The sequence below is a fragment of the Melospiza melodia genome, chromosome 3 (genome assembly GCF_035770615.1).
Source record: "Melospiza melodia melodia isolate bMelMel2 chromosome 3, bMelMel2.pri, whole genome shotgun sequence".
Classification (NCBI taxonomy): domain Eukaryota; kingdom Metazoa; phylum Chordata; class Aves; order Passeriformes; family Passerellidae; genus Melospiza; species Melospiza melodia.
The window spans coordinates 32,943,037-32,968,920 of NC_086196.1; the positions used below are offsets into that span (position 1 = coordinate 32,943,037).

General features: G+C 42.6%; 1 protein-coding gene across 1 annotated transcript in view; it reads right to left on the reverse strand.

Moving 5' to 3' along the window:
- The window catches only part of MOXD1 (monooxygenase DBH like 1), a 49,744-nt gene extending 42,407 nt beyond the window's left edge, over window positions 1-7,337 (reverse strand). The window contains exon 1 of the mRNA XM_063153439.1: window positions 7,044-7,337. Coding sequence (XP_063009509.1) covers window positions 7,044-7,322 — 279 coding nt within the window. The 5' untranslated portion in view covers window positions 7,323-7,337. The remainder of the gene's footprint in view (window positions 1-7,043) is intronic.
- Window positions 7,338-25,884: the final 18,547 nt, after the last annotated feature.

Below are 25,884 nucleotides of genomic sequence, written 5' to 3' on the forward strand. Positions count from 1 at the left end.
TGAAAGCATCACTGTTCTGTACAAGAACACCTTGAGAGCATTCCAGTTGACTGAACCAATCTTGAGATTGGCTGCAAATGAAAAAATAACCATACAAAAGGGTACAGCAACAGCAATCAAGTAGTTGCAGTACGTTCCTAAAGTAACTGGGATCAGTAAGTTCACAGCCACTGTCCCATGGGCAGTCAGTTTATAATTGATTTATTAGTTTAGGGGGGGGTGGGAGCATGTTGCATTGGCTTTTGTTCAGGAGGTTTTTTGTTTGCTTCTGGTTGTTTGGGTGGGTGGGTTTTTGGGAGGTTGGGGGTGTGGGTTTGGGTTCTTTTGTTTTACATTTTTACCTACACAGCAGATTATCAGAAGGGATTCAGTCCTTGCTAGGAAGCCTGGATCTCGCTCACATGGACAGTTTTGAGAAGCTGTACACAATTCTTGGTACAACTCCAGTTAAACTGGCTGACATACACTAGGTTGTGGATTATTTACTTCAGGTGCACTACTAACTCTGACAAGGACAGAAAGTTTTTATCTCTAACAAATGATTGTGTGTGTGTGTCTGTATTTTAAATGCAGACATAAACATATACACAAAGACACACATTTCCATTTGTGTATTTACAGAAACAGATAATGCCTGCATATGTGTGTACATGTTCATATATTTTCTTCACAAAAGAGGGTTTGTATTTTTTATACATGAAACACAATTATTTACTTAGAAATATGCCTTTTCTCATTCAGACTTGAATACACTTCTGTATATTTCTTATACGAGAGAATAGAAGAATATCTTCTTACATTTCTTATACTTCTTATAGAAGCGTATATTCACTTGAATACACTTCTGTATATTTCTTATATCCAGTTAAATGGTGCCCAGGGAGGCCAACAGCTGGCAGTGGCATCCCTTTGTGTTTGTGAAATTCATGAGAAGTAAAACCCATCACTTTCTCTGCACACAAATGAAAACACTGAAGTGTGGAGACCTGTCTATCTTAGCACAAGAAGGTATGAGAGGCACTAGTGGCTAGAGGTTGAAATATGACTGTCCTGGTTTAGGGCAAATTTAGGAGGAAAATTCCAAAGGGGTTCCTCTAGAAAGCAGATTCCGGCTGCCCCTCCCCCAACTGGTTCAGGAAAAGATTTCCTGGGAGAAAAGTGGAAGAAAAACGTTTATTTAGCAAACAAAGTATTCACAAGCATAAAAATTGAATAATATCAAACAATAAAACCTCTTGCTGTCCTGAAGAGATGGCAAATTCAGGGAGTCCTTGTGATGGGCTGTAGCTTGGCTTGCTCAGTCTCTTATCAGTCCCTCCTGTGCTGGAAAATGCCGTGTCCCAGGCCCCAGGGGCCACAGGTGTGAGCTCCCGATGTTCTGGATTTTTTGATCCAGAGCATGGCCAGTCAGTTCCAAGAAAAAGAAAAGCCACAGTCCAAGGTACTTCTCTGCCTCAGCCAGCTCAAAAAAAAACCACCCTAACCAAACCAAAGGAGAGCTCTCTCCTGCTGTTCATGCTGCAGGCAACACAGTCTGTGAGCAGGAATGCTGAAGCTCTCATCTCTGTTTTTGAATACAGTCACCTCAGACAATCCACCACTTCTCCTTCTCCCCCCCTTCACTCTCAGATCTAGTTTGAAAGGTGCAAAAACTTATTTCTGGGCTGAAAAGACAAATGGGGATACAATTCCACATCATAAAGTCACCCCATTACAATGATATTGCATATTGACATGGATAATTTGACATTGTGGTGGAGTCCCAAGGCCCTATACAAGTCTTTACATCAAGAATAAATGTCAATTTAAGAGTTTATATTCCAGCTATATCAGAAAATATAAAGCTAGATTAAAGGCTGTCCTAACAGAAAGAGACTAGACAAAACATGTAGCAAAGTGTTTTAAGGGAAAGAAAATCAGTAATGAGGCGATACTGCACGATACAATCTTAGAACTGCAGTTTATCACAAGGAACATTCCTTACATAGGAGCCACATTTATTCAGTACAAGTTTTCTGGGTTTAATTATTTTAATTACTTCAATTATGAGGAAGATTAAAAACACTTAGGGGATTTTCAAGCACAACAATTAGGGATACTTGTTCCCAAAATTTCTGGATCTGCCTTAGAAAATCTCCCTTCCTCCCTTTCCTCCTTCTGTGGTACTTGTTTATATGGGGAATTAAATCATCCTCCCATTATTTTAAGTCTTTGCATCACTCACAGTGGCTAAAATTCCATATTTTTGGGGAGATGTGAGAAAATTTAATTTTCTTGGTGTTTCCAAATGCAAAGGAGAAAAAAAAATATGACAAAGGAAAAAAAAGAAAAAAAAATCCCAACCAAACACTTGAAAACAGTCCCCTGAAGGCCTGCAAATTACAAGCTTCAGAATTCTTCTCATCTTTTGTTCACCAACTGTTGCTTCCTTGTCCTAACTATTGTACCTCTCAAAGGGAACTACAAAGCACCCAGCCAGTGGAGATGTACGCTGGAGTGTCTCTTTATGCCCCACACTGAAGCCAAGAGGGAGATATTAGTCATCTGGAGATTCTGCCCCGATGCCCAAAGGCATGAAATACCTCCAACAAAACACCGACTGAGATATGTCAGTGTGGCACTCGCTTCGCATCTCTCTCTTGCTGCCTTTCAAGTTGTTTTCTAAACACTTCTTTTGTTGCTGTTGGCATGAGTGCACTTAAAAGCAGCATATCGTTAAGTACTGAAAATGCTCACTGTTTTCTGTCCTTTAAAATCTCTTCCAAGTACTTCCCTGTGAGCAATTAAGCTAACTCTATGGGATACATTTGATAACAGATATTCTTTAGTTTGGGTGACAGTTAACAAGCAGGGCTCTAATGAATAATAAAGTACTTTTTAGTGACATACAGTCCCTATTCACCCTGAGTAGGGACTATTTTTGTGCAAGTTCAACAGAAGATTCTAACAATGCAACCCTCTTGTATAACTTGCACAAAATAGGCATTCATCAAGGAGGATTACTCTCCCCAAAATGGGGCTCTCAGAAGCTACGTGCTGTGGGTGGGGATGCACAATTCCAGACAGGGGTGGAGACCAAGGAAAAGGCATGGGTCTAGCAAGAAAATGCATGCTGTGTCAATTCATAAGCACAAAAGAGATGCATTAAGGGAAAAAAAAAAAAAAAAAAAAAAAAAAGGAAAAAAGGAAAAAAACAAGAAAAGAAAAAAAGAATTAAGAAAACTAGACGTAAAATCTAAGGCCGCCCCAAGATCTTGTATGAAGAGTAACACATGCTGCAAATGACCATGGAAATATTTCAAGGTAACATTTTGCTAAGAATGAACTCTCCTAAGTCCAACTCCTCCCTACAGAGACAGCTCCCAGCTTTCCAATACCGACCCCCATTGGCATCTTCTTGTTCTCAAACATGCTCAGCCAAACACCACACAATCTGCTGCTCTGACACCACAGGCTCTCAGCAGTGTGTGAGAACAGCCTGTTCACTGATCTCCTTTTTCTCCTTCTGCTTGATGGAGATGCCTCCCTCATGACAAAGCACTAAGTCATGCATGTATGTGTACACATATCCATTCTATGTTCTCCCAAAATATGTTAAGGTTCCCTATTTCAAGTATCAAACTTCTTAAATGTTAGGACTGTAAATGTATAATTCCCTGATCATTCTGATGCTCTTCAAAAAACTTTTTCTTCTTCTTTCCTGACATCGTAACACTTTCCATCTTGATATATTTAGACAAAACTAAGCCACAGGCTTCCAAATTGTTTTAGCCTTTCCTTATGTCAGACACCCTTTCAGATTAAATGCAGCTCCAACATGGAAAAGCAAACCAAAACCAACAGCTCATTGCACCCAAGTTCGGGATACACTGAAAATTGAGAAAGTAAAATCCAACCCAGGATATCCAGGACTTGGAGTTTTTTCAAGGCAAACACTGCCTGCTGATGGTGGTAATAGCATTTACTTGCACTGAGAGGATGAAGACTAAATGCCAGAGGAAATAATATTTTTCTTTTCTTTTCTCTGAAAACTAGCTGGCAGTTTTCCTCTACCCCAATACATGGGTCTTCCACAGACAGGATTATGTGCTTTTACCCTAACTGGCAGCTGTAAGTCTAACTATATTTACATGTTTATTCCCAGAAGAGAACTCTTACCTCTGAGAACACTTTCTATTTTTAAAGAAGGTGAGAGAATTTGGGGGGGGGAAAAAGGCAAAACTGACCCAAGGGACTAGCAATTTCAATGCCCACTTGAAAGGCTATAAAGGTGTTTCAGAACATCTGAATGTCAGGCCACTAACAAGCGTCTCAAAACTTTCAAAGAAACCAAAAAATGACCCCTCTAAGAGTTTAGACCACGATGCACATTTTCCAACAGATGGTCATGGAATAAAAACATATTTCTAAAACCAAAAAGAAAAGTAAGTTCATTCATTATAGGGTGTACATATTTCATGGAGTTCAGCTAGGCATAAAACCACATACTTTCAAGGGTGCTATCTATGAAAAAATCTTTTTCAGTAGTAATAATCTAAATTATGATGGTCTACACTTAACACAGAATGTATTTTTAAAATATTAACTGTATTTGTTTGTCCAGTAAAGTGAAGAATTGAATATTATTGGAACAACATCCTAGAACAATTTGTTCATTTTCTGGCAATCCCTGCTGCCTGACCAGAAAAAGCCTCTGGACAAATTTTGTTTATCATCTTTGTTTCTGGCCGTTCCTTGTTGGTGCAAGTATGGAAAAATTTTAACCGAGCAACTTTAAAAAAACCTCAGTTCTGTTTAGAAAGAAACCATGCTCCCTAGAACTGAAGAAGGAACGGGGATGGAGCAAGCCCCAAGTGGCAAGCAAGCATGAGGAAAGTAATTCTTCTTACCTGCTCAAAAGTGCAACAAAATAACTCACAGCTCTTAGCATAACAATTTATGTGCTAAATTAGTGTTTCAGGAAAAATATCAGTAGGTTTCTATCGGTGGGCATTGGCTACAGTCCTTTTCTATTTGTAACATAATGTTGGTGGATAAAACCAGCTGGAAGAATGGAGTTAGCATGGGGCCATTTTTAAAGATACTGAAAACCTGTGAAGAGTGCTGAAAAGAGCCAGAAAAGTGCTGTGAGTGCTGGGGGAAATGTCCTGTGATGCTAAAGAGCTCAGCCTATTTATTTAACAAAAAAGAAAATGGAGCAGCAACTTGATTGTCTCGATTGCAGTATATAAATAACTTTATGAAGGCGGTATGCAGGGGGAGTAGAGTTTTTAATATAGTAGAGAAAATGCATAGCTGAAAGCTAAATCAAGACAAACTAATCCTGGCAATCAGGAACAGCACAGACTCGTTTTTGCCACAAACTAGCAACGGAAGTGATGGATCCTCCACCACTGGATGTCTTTACACTAGGTTTGGATGTCTCTCTAAAATACTTGCTTTACCCTAACAGGATCTATGAACTAACCAGGAAAAAAGCTGAGGTTTCTTTTAATGGTTAATAGGTGTGTCTTCTGAGAATTGCAAAGCCTTTCAGAAAGCCTTTCATTCTGTGAGTGAAGAGCTCACTGCTCAATGAGTAGTCTAGAGTGGGTTTTTTGTACTGTTATTAGTCTTTTATTTATACTTCAAGAAAAATTATCTTCATTTTGAAATATGGAGAAAGCAATATTCTGAAAATCACTGGTCTGCATTTAAGGAAGACAAATATTTGCCTAAACTTCATACAGCAAATGAATGGAGGAAAGAAAAAGACATTTTAAAGCAAAATATTTGTACTGAAAGCTCAATTCTTCTGGAAAAGTTTTGATTTTATAAAACCTTGACAAACAGTAGGGAGATCATATTATGCATTTTGTTTTCTTATGGTGAATTGTGAATAGAAAATCCATATTCTTATGGGAAAACCTCTTAAAATTTAAGCAGGAGCTTCAAAGATCAACTAGCTCTAGCATAATGAAGGAAAGACAGATGACTTCTCCTAGACCATACTCTAACAACCACTCTGCTCTTAAACTGCAGCTCTGACTTATTCAAGCATCTGGGGGTGACAACATGTCATTCCTGGCCCGCTTGCCCTTTCAGTCATCCGTGGGACAAGCTGTCCCTTCTCCCCTGACCCCAGAGCAACTCCTGCCGGCTGGATCTCAGGTTGATGAGATGGGACAAAAGGTGTGGGTCCCCTCCCCTCTCATAGCTCCTGCTCCACCAGTGCCTCTTGGAGGGGATGACTTGCTCTAAGCACCAGCAAGGCCTCTGTTCCACACTCCTGTTCCCAGACGTAGCCCTGACAATATCCAGACTACTACAAAAATATCCCAAGGAAATTATACCAGCAGAGTTGGGCACCTCTGAGGCTGCTTTGCCAGACCAAGGACATGTACGAGGAGTCCTCCCAGTGGTTACTCTGCAAGTCCTTTCCAACATCTGGCTCAAAACACTACCAGGGGAGGAGAGGAGGAACACCAAGAACAGGAGCAGCACCGGCTGTGCCCCTGCAGAAGGGGACGTCAGCAGGCTTGGAAGCTGGTGGGATGCTGCCCTCATGCCGGTGGGATTAGAGAGAGCAAGCTCAGGCGGCACCAGCAGGGCCAAGCTGCAGCAGCTGTTGGCAAGGTGAAGGGAAAGGTGCCGCACCTCCCCGGCAGAGACTCTGCCCTCCCATCCCTCCCCTCCGCGGGTCTGGGCTCAGCGGGCAGGCAGGAGAGAGTGCCCCAAGGAGAGAGGATAGGGCTGTTACATCTTCTGGGTAAAGAGCAAAGAAACCTGACACCTCCAACGAAATCTATGTAGAAGTTTAGAGGGAAGGTTGGTAAGGAGAGGATCGAAAAGAACTGTCTCCTCCAGGGCAAAGGAAGGCAGAATAGAGATTACCCGAAGGGTGGAAGGAAGAAGTAAAGAGGTGAAGGGATGCAGGACAAGAAGGCTGCAGAAGAAACGTGGGGCAGGGAAAGAAGGGCGTCCCGAGACGGGGACAGCGCGGGGAAAGTGGGAGGACAAGGAGGACCCGTCTCGGCGGCCGAGGGGAAGGAGCAGGGCCTTACCTGCAGGTAGGGCTGGCCCCTCTCCACGCCCCCCACCACGATGTCGGCCGAGGCCATGCCGCCGCTGGCCGAGAGCCCGAAGCCCACGTAGCCGCGGGTGCGCACCTCCAGGCGGAGGGCGAGGGCGCTGCCGCGGCGGCCCCAGAGCAGGCGGTAGGCGCCCGCGCCGTCCAGCACCGCGCTGTGCGGGTAGCTCCGCGCCGCCGCCCCGGCCCCGGCCCCGGCCCAGGCATACAGGATCCCGCCCAGCACCAGCGCCCAGGGGCGCAGCGGCCGCATCCTCTCGCCGCGCACCAGCGGCCGCCCGTGCGTCTCGGCGTGTGTCCGGGCGCGGTGTACGTGTGCGGGGGCTGTGTGTCTGTCTGTGTGTCTGTGCGTGTGTGTGTGTGTGTGTGTGTGTGGGGAAGGGGGGCCGGGTGCCCCGGTCACCCCGCCCCCGCTGCGGGCGGCTCCGCGCCGGCCCCGTCGGGGCAGCACGCCCTCGGCCGCGCTTTGTTCGCCCCCGCCCGGCCCGGCGCTGCCCGCGCCCCCATCGGGGCCGGGCCGGACCCCGCCGCGCCGGGAGCACCTGCCGGGCACGGCCGCGGGGGCTTCTCGCCGAGATGCTCGGAGTGCGCGTTAGCGACCCAAAACGCCCCTCCTGACCAGGGGAGCGGAGGGAAGGCGGTGGACGGGAGACCTGCCCGGCCTCCCGGCAACCCTAACTCCGCTGGAAGAATTCACGGGAGGAAGCCCGGAGGCGAAGGAGCGCTTCCCCACTCTCGGCCGCCTCCTCACTCAGTGCGAGGAGCGCACGGTGCGGCGGACGGACGGAGCTAAGCAGGAGATCCCCCGTCGGGAGAGTTCTTTTTGCATTTTAAGTGGAAAACGGGGACCCCCCGAGTGGTTTGCACTGAGACGGCTACAAAAGCGCATCTCAAAAGCGCGCTGGCGTCCCTTGACACCCCCGCACCGGCCCCGGCGGCTCCGCCACTCGGCCCGCCCGGCCATGCGGACCCGGCGCTCCCGCAGCAGCAGCAGCTGCCTCCCTCCCCTTGCTCACAGCATCACCAGCGCGGCGGCGGCGAGAGCAACGAGCAGAAAGATGCTCTTGGGGGAATGCTCCCCAGCCCTCTGCAGATCTGGACGGAAACAAAAAAAAAAAAACCCAAAACGTGGCACCCAAAACGGGAAAGTTAGAGATCACAAGAAGTCATATTGACCCTTAAAAGCTCTGAGCTTCCTTAAAAGGAAGGTATGCTATTTGAAATGTGTGTTCTTCACATTTAAATGAAAGAGAAAGAGCCTGGTAGTCAACCAAAAATACATACTAATTCAGTAAAAACCGATCAAATTAGTACATAAAGGAAATTAGTATTGCTTCCCTTTTTTTGGCTTCTGCATGATAATATTTCACAAGTGTCACTAGGGTTTCTAGAATACAGCCACCCATTGTAATGTGAGGGATATATCAAACTACAAAACTACTTTTAGAAAAGAAAATGCTTATAAAAGGATAAGCACCAAAAATCACTTTTACCTAAGGCATCATAAGAATTTAGAGGGGGAAAAAAATTAAATACTGGTGAAATGAAAGCAATCTTTAGAGGGAATAGATTAGTGTGACCGTTCTTGCAATTACAGCAGTAACTTCAAGTACTCATATTACTGACAAAACAGAAAATTGTGAGATGCTGAGTGTTTAGATTCTCCTCTACAAAATTGTTAACACCTGCAAGTGGATATGGATTAATTTAAGGAGAAATTGCAGGTGTGTGATAGGCCCTGCCAAGGCCAAAGGTGTGACCTTGGCACCTAACTGGGGGCACTCAGCCTTTGTAAAATTGTGTGCTAAAGGAGGGAGGAATCCTTAGCACAGTTCCAAAAGTGCACATTTATCTTTTCTGAGGGCAAGGACAATGAAGGAATGAAGAATGTTTCTTAAATGCAGGTTTTTTCTTAATTTTCAAATAAGACTGTGCATTATGTTCTTAGATGACAGAAAGTCCTAGATAAAGTTTCAATCACATGGAGATGACATACTCACTCTTCAAAAGAATGATTGAATTACACATCTGGTACTGCCTTTAAAATTGCTGCCTTTAAAGCACAGCGGTGGTACTGAAGTCCAGCTAGTGCTTCCCAGAGCATGCATTGTATAAGCATTTGTACAAAAGAGTGCAAAATGTACTTGAAGTACTCCAGCACTTCTCAGTTTGGTAAAGGTGGTGCTGATGACATTTTAGGAGCCCGTACCCAACATGGGATGTTCTAGTACAGGGAGGGGTGATGGACTATCCTACACAGCATGCTGGGCTGCACAGCACAATGGACAGAAATAGGGTTTCCCAACTAGCCTGGATGCAGATGCCATGAGGGAAGCAGGGCTGGAGATGGATGTGCACTGCAGATGCTGTCCAAGCAACAGCTGCACACCCCCCATACGACCCTGCCCCCTGCTCCTCTCACAGCACACAGGCACAGAAAGAAAACTCCAACACACACAAACTTGTGGTTGGCTGGGATCTTCCCAGTCATTCTGCCAAAAGCCAAAGCAGCAGGACCATCTAGGGCCTTGGACACATTTCAGTATGTCAGGCACGACAAGCCAGAGTTTTGCTGTAGTGGGTCGGGTAGAAGTGATGACACTCACAGGAAACAGCTGTGCTATTTCTGGTGAGCTGCAGTGGCCATGGAGGGTGGGCAGTTCCACCCAGCTCAGCATGGGAGTCCTGTGCTGGCAGAGCCAGTGGCCAGGGCATTCCTGTTCCATGGCTCTGGAGCTAGCACCAGATTGCTCCTGAGCTTTACTTTGCCTATGCAGAGAAAATTGGCATTTTGGAGGCTGAGAGTTGGAATGGAAACAATGCTTGAATTCTTGAAATCTCCTATGGGACTGAATGATTTTGTCTGTGCAGAGCTCAAGGGTTAGTCTGCTGCTTCTCTGCTGCTCTGAAGTCTGTACCTCCCAAATCCTTGTGACTTTCTACCCAAACCTGGTGGCGATGCTATCCTGTCTTCCGGCATTACACACGCTCAGCAGCACTGCTCACCCCATTGTGATGGCAACGTTCACACCAGTACAAGTGCAGGAATAGCAGTCCACTTCCTTTCCAATTTCCAGAAAATATTTTTCCATTAAAATAAATCATCAAAACAGTTTTACAGAGATGCACACTTGATCTACAAATACTGTGACAAAACCAACCTTTTTCAACTTGCTGCTATTTATAATCCCAAGAACAATGCTCATGCAATAAAACTTTCCTAGTAGAAAAGGCACTTTGTGGGTAGGGCTGCAAAATTCCCAAAACTCACGTTAAGAGACTTTGGCAACTTCACCAGAAATTTTTTGCACCATTAGGAGACCAAACATATGAAGAAAACACAGTCTAAATCATTCTAAATCTGATCTTGGCCTATAAGTGATGCTGCTGGCAGGAGCACAGGGAGACATCAGGTTACCACCTTCTCTGAACTGAACCTCCTCTTCTGGAGGAAGGCAGTCACCTAACCAAGCCCAGAGAGATTCAGAAAATGTTTTTCTTTTTAAAAAACTCTTACTACCATTACTAAATATCAGCTTGTCCATTGCTCCCTCAAACCATTGCATGGCATGGTTCACATACTGAAGTACTGATTAAAAAGTCACAGAATCATAGAATGGTCTGTGTTAAAGATTGGCTAGTTCCAACTCTCCTGCCATGGGCAGGGGCACCTTCAACTAGACCAGGTTGCTCAAAGCCCCATCCAGCCTGGCCTTGAACACATCCAAGGATGGTGCATCCAACAGCTTCTCTGGGCAAGCTCTTCCAGTGCCTCACCACCCTCACAGGGAAGAATTTTCCCCTAATACTTAATCTAAACCTACTCCTTCAGATTGAAGCCATTCTCCCTTGTCCTGTCACTTCATATCCTTGTAAGAGGTCTCTCCTCTTCTTCCTTGTAGGCTCCCTTGAGATACTGGAAGGCCAAAATTAGGTTATCTCTTAAGATGCCTCTTCTCTAGGCTGAACAATCCTAGTTCTCTCAGCTTTTTTCTCATAGAAGAGGTTCTCCCTCTCTTGGATCAGCTTGGTGGCCTGCTCTGGACTTGCTCAAACAGACTGATGTCCTTTTTGTGCTGAGGACCCAGAGCTGGATGCAGCTCTCCAGGTGGGGTCTCACCAGAGCAGATAGAAGGAAGGAATCCCCTCCCCGGCCCTGCTGGACACGCTGCTTTGGCTGCAGCCCAGGATACAACTGGATTTCTGGGCTGTAAGTGCACATTGCTGGGTCATGTCCAGCCTCTCACCCACCAGCATCCTCAAGTCCTTCTGGGCAGGGCAGCCCGTCAGTCTGTTCCAATCCCCCAAACTCTGTTGATACCTGGTGCTGCCTGGAGCCAGATACAGCATCCTGTGCCTGGAATTGTTAAACCACATGAGATTCCCTTGAGCACACTTAAACTTGCCCAGATCCCTCTGGATGACATCCTGTTTTTCAAGTGTGTGCTTCTCTACTGTTCCTTAATGAGTCAATTAATTATGAAGATTTGGCCTGATCATGGGTAGTTACTATCACCTGGTTTATCCCTACTGGTGGATCCTGGCACCGAGGTGTTCTTGCTAGAGACCAGTCCAGCAAGAGCTGTGTGTCCTGTCCCATTTGCAGGCAGCAGGATTTCTCAAAGGCAAAAAAAAGGTTTGTTTTCAGCCTAATTCTAAGGTACCCTGTACTATGTGGCATGCTTAGTTGCCTGCTGGCTTTTCTCTTACACAATTTAGCCTCCATGCAGGAAATTCATGAATATTGAACATTGATTTGATACTAATAATGAATGTAAAGTCTTATAAAAATTTTTGTAAAATAGATAGCCAATAGCTACATCATCTTTCTAATAGAGGGCAACAAGAATTCTGCTCTCACCTATGAAATGTAAATTAATCACCTTTTACTTACCTTTTTTAATGTAATGATTTTTATCATTGGATTGATCTCCATTAATCCAGATTTTGACATCAATGCAATGCAAAAGGGTTAGAGAAGCATCTTGCAGATCCAGCTGGAAGCTTTTTACATTGGGGTAATGCCTATGCAGAATAAAACCAGCTTCACTGGCAATCCAGTTTGTGTTCAATGTGGACAGGGAACTTGGAGCAGGAAAGGTTTTGGGTTGAACTGGATGTTGTCTTTGGAATGCTGAGCCAGCAGGATGGGTTCCTAGGGAACATTACTGCCAGCACAGGTAGAAGGGGTTAGAAAACTTTTCTGTCTTGATCCAAGTCCAGTGCTTCACGAAGAGCAAGGTGGACACATTCCACCCATGCCTCTGTCAGCATCATACCTTTCCTCAGGCACACATGATAACCTGGCTGCTCTCAAACATGTTTTAAAGTATATATCTTAAAGAAAAAAACCTTCAAATTTTGTTTGTTGTCTTAACCTCCTAAACTAAGGTGAAAGGACAAAGCACCATGCTTATTTTATTAATGTTGATTAAAGATGTGCTGGGGAGAATAGAATAGCAATATAGCCATGTAAATGTAGCAGGAATTGTGTATTGGTTTTTTAAGCTTTACTCCCACCTTGGCCTTCTCCTGTTCCATTTCCCAAATACCTGAAAATTGTTTTTACATTTTAAAGTGGAAAATGCCTACAATTTAAGTGATCACTGTAAACAGAGTAATTGTATGAAGGTTTTTAGAAATTTTTAGTTCTCATTCTATGCATTTTATGTCCTTGTTTTGAATTTTTCTTTTCTTTTGCAGGGAGCACTAGAGAAGAAGACACAGTTGGCTTTGCTTTCAGTTACACATACTGAGGAGATGCAAATTCTTCTTATGAAGGGATATACATTAATCACCAGAGCTGGAAGCAAAGTTTGAGACCAGTGAGTACAGAGGTGAACCATTTCTACCTTTCTTTCTTGATTCAGCCTGACTTTGGCTCAGGTTAGGATAGTTTTGGATCTTTGCTGTGCTACCTACAATCTGCATTTTAAAACGCCTGTTAATCTCAAACTAGTACAAATAAAGACTAGTTTGCTTTCAGCTATTCTTATGATGAGTTTGGACTCATGTCTGTTGATGTTTTAAATTAATTGCCTGAGGAGACAAAAATAAAATCATTGTTAGAAAAAGACTATTTATCCAGCCCTCTGCTCAGGGCAAAAGCAGACTGATTTAGCTTTCTTTTCCTCATCAGCAGGCTGGTTTCTGCAGACGTTGCCAAATTTCCAAATACCTTGACTCAGGTTCATAAAAAACTTCTTACTTCTCCTGGGAGAGAAAACTGGAGGGCAAGAGTTTTATTAGACCAGTTGGAAAAGCCAGAAGGCTTTATAGCAAAGAGTTTCTCATTTCCCTTGGTTGTGGTTGTTGTCTTTTCCCCTCTTTTACGAGCACCTCTGCAAGAGGAGGCACTTAGGTGCAGTGTAATCCTGGGCACTGATTCATAGCAGCTCCCACAAGTGGATACCTCAGCAATGGCATTTCTATACAGGTCTCCTCAGGTGTGGGGAAGAATTAATTCCCTTTCATTTGAATTAAACCTGATTTGAGGTTTTTTCTTTTCACTGAGTGTATCTGCTCTGATGCTGATGTTCTGTGAGGTGGAATAGCTTTTAACATATGTACTTTTAAGGATAAAGTACCATTTAAAAATGGTTGCTTATGCTTCATATATATCTTTGTTATTTACAATTCTAGCTGTCTGTCCATCTGCCACACAGGACATAGACAATTTAAATGCTTTTTAGCATTAGATATTAGATACAGAGATCTAATATTTACATATTAGGAAAAAAATTCTTTATTGTGAGCGTGTTGAAGCACTGGAACGGGTTGTTCAGAGACATGGTGGATGTCCCATCCCTGGAAGTGTTCAAGGCCAGTTTAGATGGGGCTTTAAGCAAACTGATCTAGTGGCAGGCGTCCCTGGCCATGACAGAGGTGTTGAAACTAGATGATCTTTAAGGTCCCCTCCAACCCAAATCATTCTATGGATCTGTGATCTTTGCTGTTTGCGCCTCAGCTCTTACCAATATCTGGGAGCACTCTCACTAAGGTAAAACCAGGAAGCTAAGTGCATTTCACATTTCCAGAACTCATTAAAAATTTTTATCTGAGTAATGCACTTCCCAGGTAGCAATTAACTTTCTGAGACCACCTAAGCCAAACCCTGACTCATGGGCAGGATCACCTTTTTCCTGTGTCAGACCTGAGAGGTGTCTGTCTAGCCTTCCAATTATGATGTTTATCAGTGCAATTCTTTTTTTCTCTTCGCCTTTCTCCTTCTCCCTTTGGGTAGAATTAACTCTGATCCATCATCATTCCTCCTGTTAGAAGGCTTTGTTAGGTGGCTGATCTTGGAAGCAGCAGTTTAGGCCCATGACTGCTGTTCTGCACCTTATGTATTTATTTGACTGTGTGGGAGCCAACATGGCTGCTTTTGGAGGGGAGGAAGGCACTTCCTGGCCCCTACCTCTCACTGCCTTGTTTTCTGTCTTGATCTAGTTCAGAAAGCAGCTGGTGGATATAGGTTTTCAGCCTGTGTGATTTTTGCAAGAAAATGAAGAGCATCCATCCTGTGCAGCCTTCACAAAGCTCAATAGGCGTCCAGTATTCTAAATCTAGATGAACAGTCTCTACATTTTTTTTCCCAATTGGACAGATGGATTCAGAGAGCATAATTGGCCTTTGGGTTTAGTTTCCCCCTCTTGTTTATAATGTTAAAATTAGCAGAACAAACACAAAACAGAAGGCGAGCAGGAGGAGGAACTTGGGGCCTTTGGGGGCATGTGTTGCTCTGCAGAAAGGGAGAGCATGCCCATGCTCTACCCCCTGTGCAAACAGCCTCCTTAGTCAGTCAAGCCCATAAATGCACACAAAAGCCAAAAATGTATCAGTAAGAGGGTGCCAAATCTCTGCATCTTCTGGACAACCACAGAAACATCTGTCTTTCCCACAAATTAAGATTAGCTCGCAGTTACTCCATCTAAGGAAAATGTCTCCAGAATTTTTCGACGCAGCAAAATGTAGAACCCAAACCTGTTTTCACTGAAGTCAGTGGTAAGTTTCTAATGCAAACAGGAGAAGTAACCTTTCTTTTGAGAAGGAAGATGTGTTTTGGTGGAAAAAAAATTACCCATCTCTAAAACTTTTAAGCATTTTGATGAGCTTTTTTTACTTTGAACTGATGCAGTACATTTTGTTCCTGCATATAAAACACTCCCATCCCCGCCCCCAGGCACTTACACACACATAAGACGGCTTGTATTAAAGCAAAGAAAATTCTGTCAAAATGTGGAGCTTATAAATGAATGTGTGCATATAAAGTGTACATAGGCTGAGGGATGAGATTCCTGCCTGCTGATTTGATAGTGAGTCTAAAGTAAGATTTCCAAGAGAAATCTTGGAAATTGCCATGGAAATGGAATTTTCCATCCAATGGCCATGGAAATGGCCATCATGAAAGTGTCTGGACATCTCTCCTGAATTTTTTGAGTTGCTTGTCATGGTCATGGATGTTTTTATCAAGTTTACAACCTAGAATGACAAGCACTCTTATTATGAAAGTGAAAGGAATATGACAAAAAGCAATCAAATTAAAATCCCTAAAATATCACCTATTGACATTGGTTCAATAACATCCAGGGATATTCCTTGAGAAGGAATAAAAAAATGCAGAACCAGAAGATCAAGTGTTAAAAAAATGAAGCCACAGGTATATGATAGAAAAAGTAGCCTGAAGGCTGTGATGCTGAAAGAGACTGACCCTTGGTATTAACTTTTGGTACACAATCTACTGAGCAGGAACTTTCAGTGTGAAACAACGAGACAAAGTAGAACTGGCTCTGCCACCAGGGAAGAAGACAAGCATTGCTGTGCTGTGTCCCCTCTGCCAGGATCCACACATTGAAAAGGCAGGTTGATGCTCAGTCTGGTTATTTGAGAGTTATTTCAACAGAATTATTTATACATTTGTGTTCTTAGGCTTTTATAAAAAAAGCTATGTTGAGGATACAGTGTTACCAATACATATTATTTTACAAATCACTGACATTTTTTCAAAGACACTATGCAAGTCCTGCAGAAAAACAGTTGATATGACGGACAGATTTCTAGAATTTTTGAGAAAGTTGAACTCCAGACTACTGCAGATTTTTCTTCTAAACATCAGGAGAAAAGCAGTTGTCTGATGCTCCCATATGAGCACTGCAGAAAAGATTTGCAGCTGCCTGACATTCCTAAGCAACAACTTTTTCAAATTAGGGCTCACTTCACCAAAGTTGGAGTATTCCAAACATAACTAAACAAATCTTTGCTTGGAGCACACAATACGAATCCAATGAATGAATACATGTGATTTCGGTTTTTGGTGATGACAGGTTTGTTACTATACCCATGAGAGTGTAGCCTGAAACTCAGACTTATATAAGCAACCTTTGGACATGTGGCTGTACCAGCTGAACTCAATAACCACAGACTATTTGTGGGAACTTCTGGAAGGAGCTGTAGTCAACACATTCTTCAGGTGATACCAGTTTGGGGTCCTTGCTTGATTTATAAGCACCTTGTAAATAGAAAGTTCTTCACCAGTCCATGATTTCTTTATGATACAGCATTTTGAAGACAAGTGATGTTTTTATACACTACTCTATCAGGAAAATAAGCTTTTTTCTTTTTCTTCTTTTTTTTTCCCCTTTTTCTTCAATCAGCAGGAGAAAAACATCACCCTAGTGAGATCAACATTTTCTCCTGGCAGCATAACACTCTGGAGGTCACATATCTGGACCCATAGTGGTTCTGCTTTAGAAACTCCTTAAGCAGTTTTAGTGCTTTAGAGCTCCTCAAGGAAAAAGTGAATTCAGCATCTTTCCCAGACCCTCTAGAAGCTGGAGAAGGCGGTCACAGTACACATCCATCTGCGGTCACAACCTCAGAAGGTTCATTTGATGCCAATGCTGTTGTTGACCTCTTTCCAACCTAGATACACAATGTGTCATTTTCAGTAAGTAGTGCCATTTCACAGACTTTAAATCAAAATTGTTTCGTTTTTTGTTTAGCTTCATTCATCTCTCTCTATTCTTACAAGCTTGACATTGCAATAGCCAAAATCTCAGTTTTCAATTAAATAGAAGGTCCACATGTGATGGATTTTAGTTTGTGGGTGCTGTACTGCAATTTCATAGTGCTAAGTATAGACCAGAGTCTGACTCCTCAGCATTTTCAGGAGCATCTGTGTTATTTTAGCACCATACTCTTGTTATCCCTGGTAGGATGTGAGGTTTCAGTCCAAACCCAGACTTCCCTGCAAATTACTAGTTTACTGCTCACAGCCTCTTGTCAGGGTTTTCTCTGTGAAGTATGTCGCTGCTAGCTCAAGGGATATCCACAGTCACCTGTTTATTCTTCCAGAAAACCTGCATCTCGACTAATAATTTAAAACAAAAGTCTTTAGGGTTTTCCAGGTAACATCTGCAGGTCTTGGGCAGATTCTGTACTGTGTGTCACCAAACCTTGCTCTTACATCTGGTGGAAAATAAAGCTGTCAATAGAGTGATTAGTGTGGAGCTTGTCCCGATTGATCTGATCTTCTTTGAGGGAGAAGACAGCATAAGTAGGAATGCCACAGCATCTCAGACTCTACTGCTAGGCTGTTGCGTGAGTTTCAGGCTGCCACTCTGGGTTTGTTGATTTGCCTGTTGGCTTGTTGGATTTTTAAAATAATGATTTCCCCATCACTACCTCAGAAGCAGCACAGTTCAGAGGTGCAGTTGTCACATACGTGTTCTCATCCAGGATGACTCCCATGCAGCAGCCCAGACTAGCCCCAGTCCTGTGCCATCCTGTTAAGTCTTCTTCCTCCCCTTGCCCACAGCATCTTTCATGGAATAAACACTCAAGTTACCTTGGCGCCCATTAAAAGCAAATCAGTACTATTAGCACCATAATGACTAATGGTCATTAGGCACCACTCAGCACAGTGGGAAGTATCCTGTAATGAGTATCCATGAAAAATTTTGCATAAGTAGAAAAAACAAAACAAGCAACTCCTAAAAGGAGCTTGTGTTAGAACTGGGTTAAACAATTTTTAAACAATTTGCATTGTCCTTTCTCATTTTGATTTACAATCCCCATAAGTCTTTTTTTCTTCATCAGTCAGATAAAGGAAGTTTTATCAGACAAATGTTTTCCTGGTAAAGCGTTTGATAATGTTGTACTTTTTGCCTTCCTTAAAAGCTTTTGGTCTGATTTTGTTAAGGACCTCATCAAAAGATCCTCTGTGTACCTACATGGCAAAACTTAATGAGGAAAGACACAGCAGGTAGCTGAGGAACGTCCTCCCTTCTCCCTCTCGAAACAATTTCAGAAGACCAGCTCAAATTTGTGAAAAGAAAAGAAAAGAAAAGAAAAGAAAAGAAAAGAAAAGAAAAGAAAAGAAAAGAAAAGAAAAGAAAAGAAAAGAAAAGAAAAGAAAAGAAAAGAAAAGAAAAGAAAAGAAAAGAAAAGAAAAGAAAAGAAAAGAAAAGGAGTTCAGTTGCCTGATGAAAATATTCAAGGTGTCCTTAGCATCAAAGAGCAGCAAGTCAGATTAGCATAAGATTTTACTACCTCTTCCATACCAGCCATGGTATTTTGTACACACCTTTCAAATTATATCAGTCTTGAAGAGTCATGTCCCTGCATTCCTTTGGGGATTGGAATTGTTGCATACAAGCAGAGAACACAGCTTGGGGCAGAGTTCTTGTTAGAAACATCCCAACAGAATGGAGCAGGAGTATTGGAGATATGATTTTGGTGCAAAGGAATCATGTTGAAAAGCACAAATGAACAAACTTGCATAGAGAACATCTCATATTTCAACAGCACCTTCCTGGCAGAAGAGATGAGACATAAAAGTAATGACGAACAAAAAGTAATTAAAATACAACACCCTCTGACTTTGCAACCTCAAGGATGTTACCAAGGCAAAAATATTTATGCCTTCTTGAAATTTTAAATATGATTTAATAAAATATCTGACTTGTAAAGTGTTTAAGTTTTTGAGACTGACATACATTTGTCTCATTCATGCATAGCCAAACTGAATTATGGCTCTATATCTCAATTTCTTTATATTACTGTAATGCCACTACTTTGGTCTTCTTAATCCTTTTGCAACCCTTCCTAACGTGTCCTGGGGGGCTCCAGCCCTCTTTGCATTTTTACTCCAACTGCAGCCCTCCCAGAAAACAAGAAAACAACTGGCAAGTCAATAAAAGTTCAGGGAATTGACCACTTCCCTAGAGTCATAGCCAAAATGACTCCACCAAACTACTGAATTCTCAGGATTCAAATGAAATACAACATGCAGAACAGCTTCTGTTTTTCCCCTTCCAAAGCCATAAAACAACAACAGCAAAGATGGTTTTTCTGGCTGTAGAGAAGGCCAGCTTCAGAAGACTATTCATAGAAGAGTCATTTCCAAAATTTGAGACATCTGTACAGTCAGCCACCATTTATTGCCCAGAACAAAGTTGCATGGTGTTCTTCAGTACAACCCTCCACAGTCACCTCCAGTTTCTCAGACCTACAGTTGTTACATTTGTTTCTGCCCTTCTCTGTAGCACAAGCTACAGAGCACAAGCTATAGAAAGATCCTTTTCTGTCTCCCCTCCTCATCCTGTCCTCTCCTCTCAAATATTTTTCTTACTTTCATTTAGTCTTGTGGTCTTTTTGTAACATTTCTGGGTTTTCAGAACTCTTCTAGTCTATGTGCAAGACTTACAAAATATCCCTTTAGCCTTTTTTTCTTTTTTCTGGTAGAGCTGTGTTTGCAAAAGGATGAATCATAAACCTCATAACTTTCTTTTTTTTTTTTTTTTTTTTTTGAGAAATAATTTCTACCTAAAATGCAGAGGAGTTGAAGTTTAACTAGAGTGTTTATGGATATCTTATGTCCAAGGGGAAAGAAACTTGAAGTCAAACTTCTATGGTCCTGGCAATGTTCAGAAGTAAATTTGGGACTGTGGGTGGGGAGAGGAGATGACAGGAGGGTTGTATTGCAAGGAAATGCTTGGCTCACTGGACACTTGCCTTTTTTCAGGTGCAGCTCCATCATAAAATTAGGACTGCAGGGATTAAATAACAAAAAAATCTCACTCCAGTATCTGCTAGAATAAACGATCTGAATTTTTATCTTTACTGGGAGGAGAGTGATAAGATCAAGGCTATAACTGGTTGAGAAGTTCATGGAAGTTTCTGAATTGATGATGTCACATTGCTTCATCACTGAATGCCTTTGACACTGAGTGAATACAATGTTTGTTCCCAGCCTAGAACTACTGACTTGTACAGCAATCATGTAGCCAACCTAACTGACCTTATTTGCAGAGAGTCATCACAGTGGGGTGAGCACTGCCTTAAAGCAGAGTTGGTTCTGCCTGTACAGGCTGCCAGGGGAGCAGAGGAAAAGTTGCCGGTACAAAAGGCAAGATCAGGAAAAGTCATGCAGTGTTGTTATTTTAAAAAATTACTTCCTGTTTGGGTGAATTGACACAATGTTAAGATATGATTATGCTTATTAGAGAGATTCCTCTGCCCAAACCAAAGTGCAGGTGAGACCACGTGCCAAAGTCAATAGTACGGATTTTATTTAACAGTAAATATCAGGTGGAGAGAGACAGAGAAATAGAGGAGAAGAGAGAGTGAGAAACAGATTAAGTAGGAAGAGAGACCCCACCCCCATGGATCCAGTGGCATTTTGTTGCTACTCTTCACCCTGCTCCCAGTGGGGCCTCCAGGAAACATGGAGTTCAATGGATTATTATATGTTCAGGTGTATGCAGGAATACCCAAGCACCTCCTCCCCAGCAGTTAACAGACCTCTGGTGGAAGGTCTCAGGAATGAGTCTGAGGGTCTTTGATGATTTATGACCCCTTCTAAGACATGAGAGCTGCCTCCTTTACAACTGAGCCAAAACTCCCCAAACCCTCCAAACCTCTCCTCCCCCTCAGCTAGCAGCAGAGTGAGTATACCTGACCTTAGCAAATGAGTCTGTGGGCTATGGCCTCCCCCTGCCCCAAACAGACAGAGCTGATTTTCAGGACAGCTGCTGAATTGACTTTCCTTGTGGATACATTCTTCTCCCCCAGCTTTGTTTACTTCTCCTTGGACCTGAGATAATTGAAATTAATGATACCCTGTTCTGTTGTGTGGCCACTCAAGTGCCCGATTGCCCTTTTTCCAGGGATGCCGCTGTGGGGCAGATGAACAGTAGTGGCTCACTGCTGCAGACATCTCCCCTACCCTAGAGCTTCAAGCCTTGCAGTCCCTGCTTGGGAATTTACAGACTGCTTTGTAAACTAACAGAAACAATACAAATCAGAGACAAATGGTCTACTTCGCTTTTCTATTTGAAGTTCTCAGATTATTTTAAATAATGATTTGCTGAAGACATCAAAACTATGGCTGATACACGATAAGAAAGCCTCAATTTGTTTTTCTCATCTTACAAAGACAGTACAAATCTACTTTTTAATAAGCATTTCTGATCCCCCAAACTTCTTTAGCCTAGTTCTCCCTGACAACACAGTGGATAATCTCCAAGACAATAGTTATTCTTTATCTAGTTGAAGCAAAGCTGTTGGAGAACAGCATATTAGGCAATGAGGCATCTCCCTATTTCAGTAATACTGTGGCAGAGAAGTTCTTGAAGACAAGATATGAAGGACCCGATTTTGGGGTTCCAGTTTCCTCTGCATTGAGAACATCTGTGTCTATGAGAGGGGAGAGAGGAGGGGGGACAGGAGGTGGGTGGGAAGGGAGTAAACATGGTGCAGATGGCAAGGAGTGTATTTATCTACCCCCTCCCCATTTTGCTGGCTGATGTTCTCCTGTGGAGGGGAAAAGATCCTCTCCTTGTCCCTGCTTACCTCCTTTAGATAAAGGTCCATCCAGCCTGCAGGACTTGGGAGCAGCTGAAGCTGTTGCTGAGGAATTCCCTGTGGGTCCTGGAGTCCTTCCTTCTAAGATCAAACTTGGCAGCTACAGTGAGCTCCAGCAGCTTTTATGAGTAAAGGTGGGAAGGCAGATTATCATTTATACTGCCTGGATTACGCAGTGTGCTTACTCCTTCCCACCCTTATTATCTCTTCAGACTTCAAACTGTACTGCCAAAGACCAAACATTTTCTGCATAAATATTTAAAAAAGGAAAAACACAATTACAACTCAGTCCAGGATGAATCTTGAAGGAGGAAGGAGGGGTGAAATGGGCTGCTAGTGACTTCCAATTTTCTTGGTGTTTATTTTTAATTTTCTGCTTTTACAGTTTTTCAAAATATGCAAGACATATTTTGAGATGTGACAGCAATAAAAAGAAAAAGCTTCAAAATTATTATTTTTATTGTGCTAACAAGCATTTTAATCTAGGTTATTTTTATCTTAAATAAAAAAATATATTTTAGCAGCAGTAGCAAAGAAGTGTTGTGTTCATATACACAGAGATATAACTATTAAAGAGCAGACATTTATATTGAGTATTTCTTCTTAGGATATTCTTGCAAATGCAGAATCATAGAATAGTTTGGATTGGAAGGATCCTTTAAAAGTAGTCCAGCCCTCCTGAGATGTGCAGTGACATCTTCAACTAGACTAGGTTACTCAGTAATTAGTAATTAGAGCCCAGTTCATCCTGGTCTTGAATGCTTCCAGGGCTGGGTCATCCACCACCGTTCTGGGCAACCTATGCCAGCATTTCACCACCCTTATTGTAAATAATTTCTTCCTTATATCTAATCTAAACCTACCCACTTTGCAGTTCAAAACCATTCCCCCTTGTCCTATCACTACACACCCTTGTAAAAAGTCTCTCTCCAGGTCTCTTGGAGGACTTCAAGTACAGGAAAGCCACAATTAGGTTTCCCTGAACTCTTCTCCAGGCTGAACAAACTCAGCTCTCTCAGACCTCAGAAAGGAGGTGCTCCAGCCATTTTGCTCCTCTGCACCACACCCACAAGTGGGATGCATTTCCCTTCTTGAGTACTTTTCTGGTATTTGAAATAGTGATATACTTGGGATAGGAGCAAACCAAATCACTACAGCTGTGCTTAACACTAGACATTCAATACAGCCAACAGGAGAAGTTGAGAATGAGTTAAGAAGCAAGTTACAGCATCATTTGTTGTTCTCTGCCTCTAAAAGGTGAAGATTTTGCTAACTTTTCTGGTTATTCCTGGATTTGTGGAGTTCTTTATTATTATGCAAACACAACTCCCTTTATCATAGAAGGATATCATGTATCAGGATACAGAAAGCTAAGTAAATACTTTGTTATCTGCATTCTTGAACTACAGAAACCCCTGTAGCATCAGGGGCCCCCTCAGAGACTCCTACATGGACAAAGATGCCTGGTAGCTGATTGCTTTCAGATATTTATTCTTGCAACACTTATATTGCAATGGCATCTAGAATGGCTCCGCAGGTGGGCACCTCATCAGAGCATAATTAGTCCTCACTCCACAACAGCTTTGGGTGAGAGCTCTGGAGTTAATTGCAAACTGAAAGGGAAAGCTGTGTGGTACCCACTTAAGCACCACTTTGCACCCCAGGTACCCTAAGAAACAGAAAGTCATCAGCTGTTGATACCCAGCAGCAAGGAGATCTCTGTACTTTCCTCTCTCACTGGTGCTCCCTAAATCATCAACGAGGTTCAATCAGAATTAAACAAAAGCCAAGCAAGTATATTATTTCACATGTGATACTCAACAACACAGTGCTTGAAACATCCTAGGCCAGTGATAAACTATGAGGGTATTGGTTCAACTTCACTAACAGATCACGTCATTCTCTCCCTCCCTCCCCCCACCTTTAGACGCCTTACTCCTTTTTTTCATGGTTTCAAACTACTGATATCCAAAATCTAGCCCACTCCTCTGACACCAAACATATTTGCTGACAATACACACACAATGTGCGGGTGGGTGACTTAAGAAAGCTCCTAGGTACGAAGTGAGCTTGGTATTGGTATTGCATACACTGCTGATTACCAGAACAATTTAAAAGGGTGCAGGGAAAAAGAAAAGAAAAACCTTTAAAAAGCTGTGTGCCCCTGTGATTTTCAGCCCTTTGAAAAAGTAAGAAAGAACAGAAAAACACCCCTGGTGTGTGGTTAAGATAACTACAAAGGAACTATTCTTAGCAGGTTCCTTCAGTAAAATGAAGGGTGCTTTGATTGCATTTTTTGGCCTTCCTAATCTGACAGATATTGATGGATAATTCAGAACAGCCAAAATCTTTGTTCTAAAAACATTGACTCATACATGTTACACCCAGATGTTTTATTGGATTCTTAATAGATATCAAAACTTCCTTTAAAAACTTGAAAGTTGCATTTCATACATTTAAGAGTGTATGCATGTAGGGGAGGGAAATGATAGAGAGAAGCTCCATTAAGAGCAGCTTAGAAAGGAGTATTTATGCCCCCCAACATGGACACTAAATACAACCCCTCCCAGCACTTTGTTTCTGCCTAATCAAGTTTGAAAATGAACAGCACCAAGATCCTTAATATGCAATTAGGGCCTTGCAGGCTGGTCTCTCCAACAGGTACAGGAGCTTGTGTGTAAACACTCCAGCACTGACCTCCCCACCAGCCCCTGGGGCCACAGCAGCCACCACCATATCTGCCACAACATCCCTGTGACTTCTGAGAACTGGCCCATTGTCTCATCCAGAGGTAAAGAGCTCCAGTACCCCACACCTCCATAGGATTCAAGGAAGAATTCTTTCATCTGAGAGCATGTGGGGGAGGCACCTCCACACCACAAACAGGGTTTTATTTCAATAAATCATGAATGAAAGAAAGCAAGGCACCCACGGGCACTCTCAGCAGCATTCTTCTCCCTCAGAGTGCCCCAACCACTAACACCAGAGAGCAGCTGAACAGGCACATGACTCTGAAAATAAAGAGACAATTCCATGTGGGAAATAAAGACATGCACACAAATCAGACACAGAAGAGCAGTGACCGCAGGTTGCAGCAGGGGTTTGGGAAATGCAATGCTGTGAAACTTGCAGAATTTCCAAGTTATTTGGTGTTGTTGCCCCAGCTTGATTCTCACCAGCTCCTCATAGTGGAAGCTTTTATGTACTGGCTGTCCCACCATGCACTCACTACTGGACAAACTCAGTGAAGAGGGTATTCACCCCTTCACAAGGTAAACAATCAAACAAGATGGTAAATATGCCATCTCTTTCTAAGAACAATATTATTCAAGGTGGTATGCATTTTAGTAGAGAATCCTCCTAATAGAAAACCAAACAAGAACAAATGCAATGTAATGAGTATCAACCATAGACAGAATTTCTGATCTGTCAGGAGTCAGATGTGAAGTTCTGCTGCCAAAGAGCTCTTTTCATTCCTCAGCATGTCAATGAAATCAGTCACTGACAGAGACAGATATGAGGTATTGCAACAGGGAAAAGATTCTCCTGGGCAAATAGGATTAGGTCATCCTTCTGTGCCTGTTTGCAGTAGCACAAAGAGTTTATTAAACAGTAAAGCCAGGAAATTTCCAAAGTCAGTTTTAGACAGTCCATTGGTAAGAAAGCTACCCGGCTAAATGTTGACTGCTGTTCTAGTTTAGACTAGTGTAGTCTGAAACCAAAAATCCCAGAGTATTAGCATCACTAGCTGGGAATGCAAGATCCAGAAGTATTTTCATTAACAATGTGAAGTGCAGTACAGGAAGAGAGATTTCCTGGGGCCACCTCACCAGCTGAGCTAAAATTCTCTGGAGTTCTTCAGAGAAGTTTCAATCATTCACATAAAGGCAAAGACAACAGTTGTATTTTTAAAGATGGATTCTGAAAAAAAAAAGCAACTACAAGAAAAG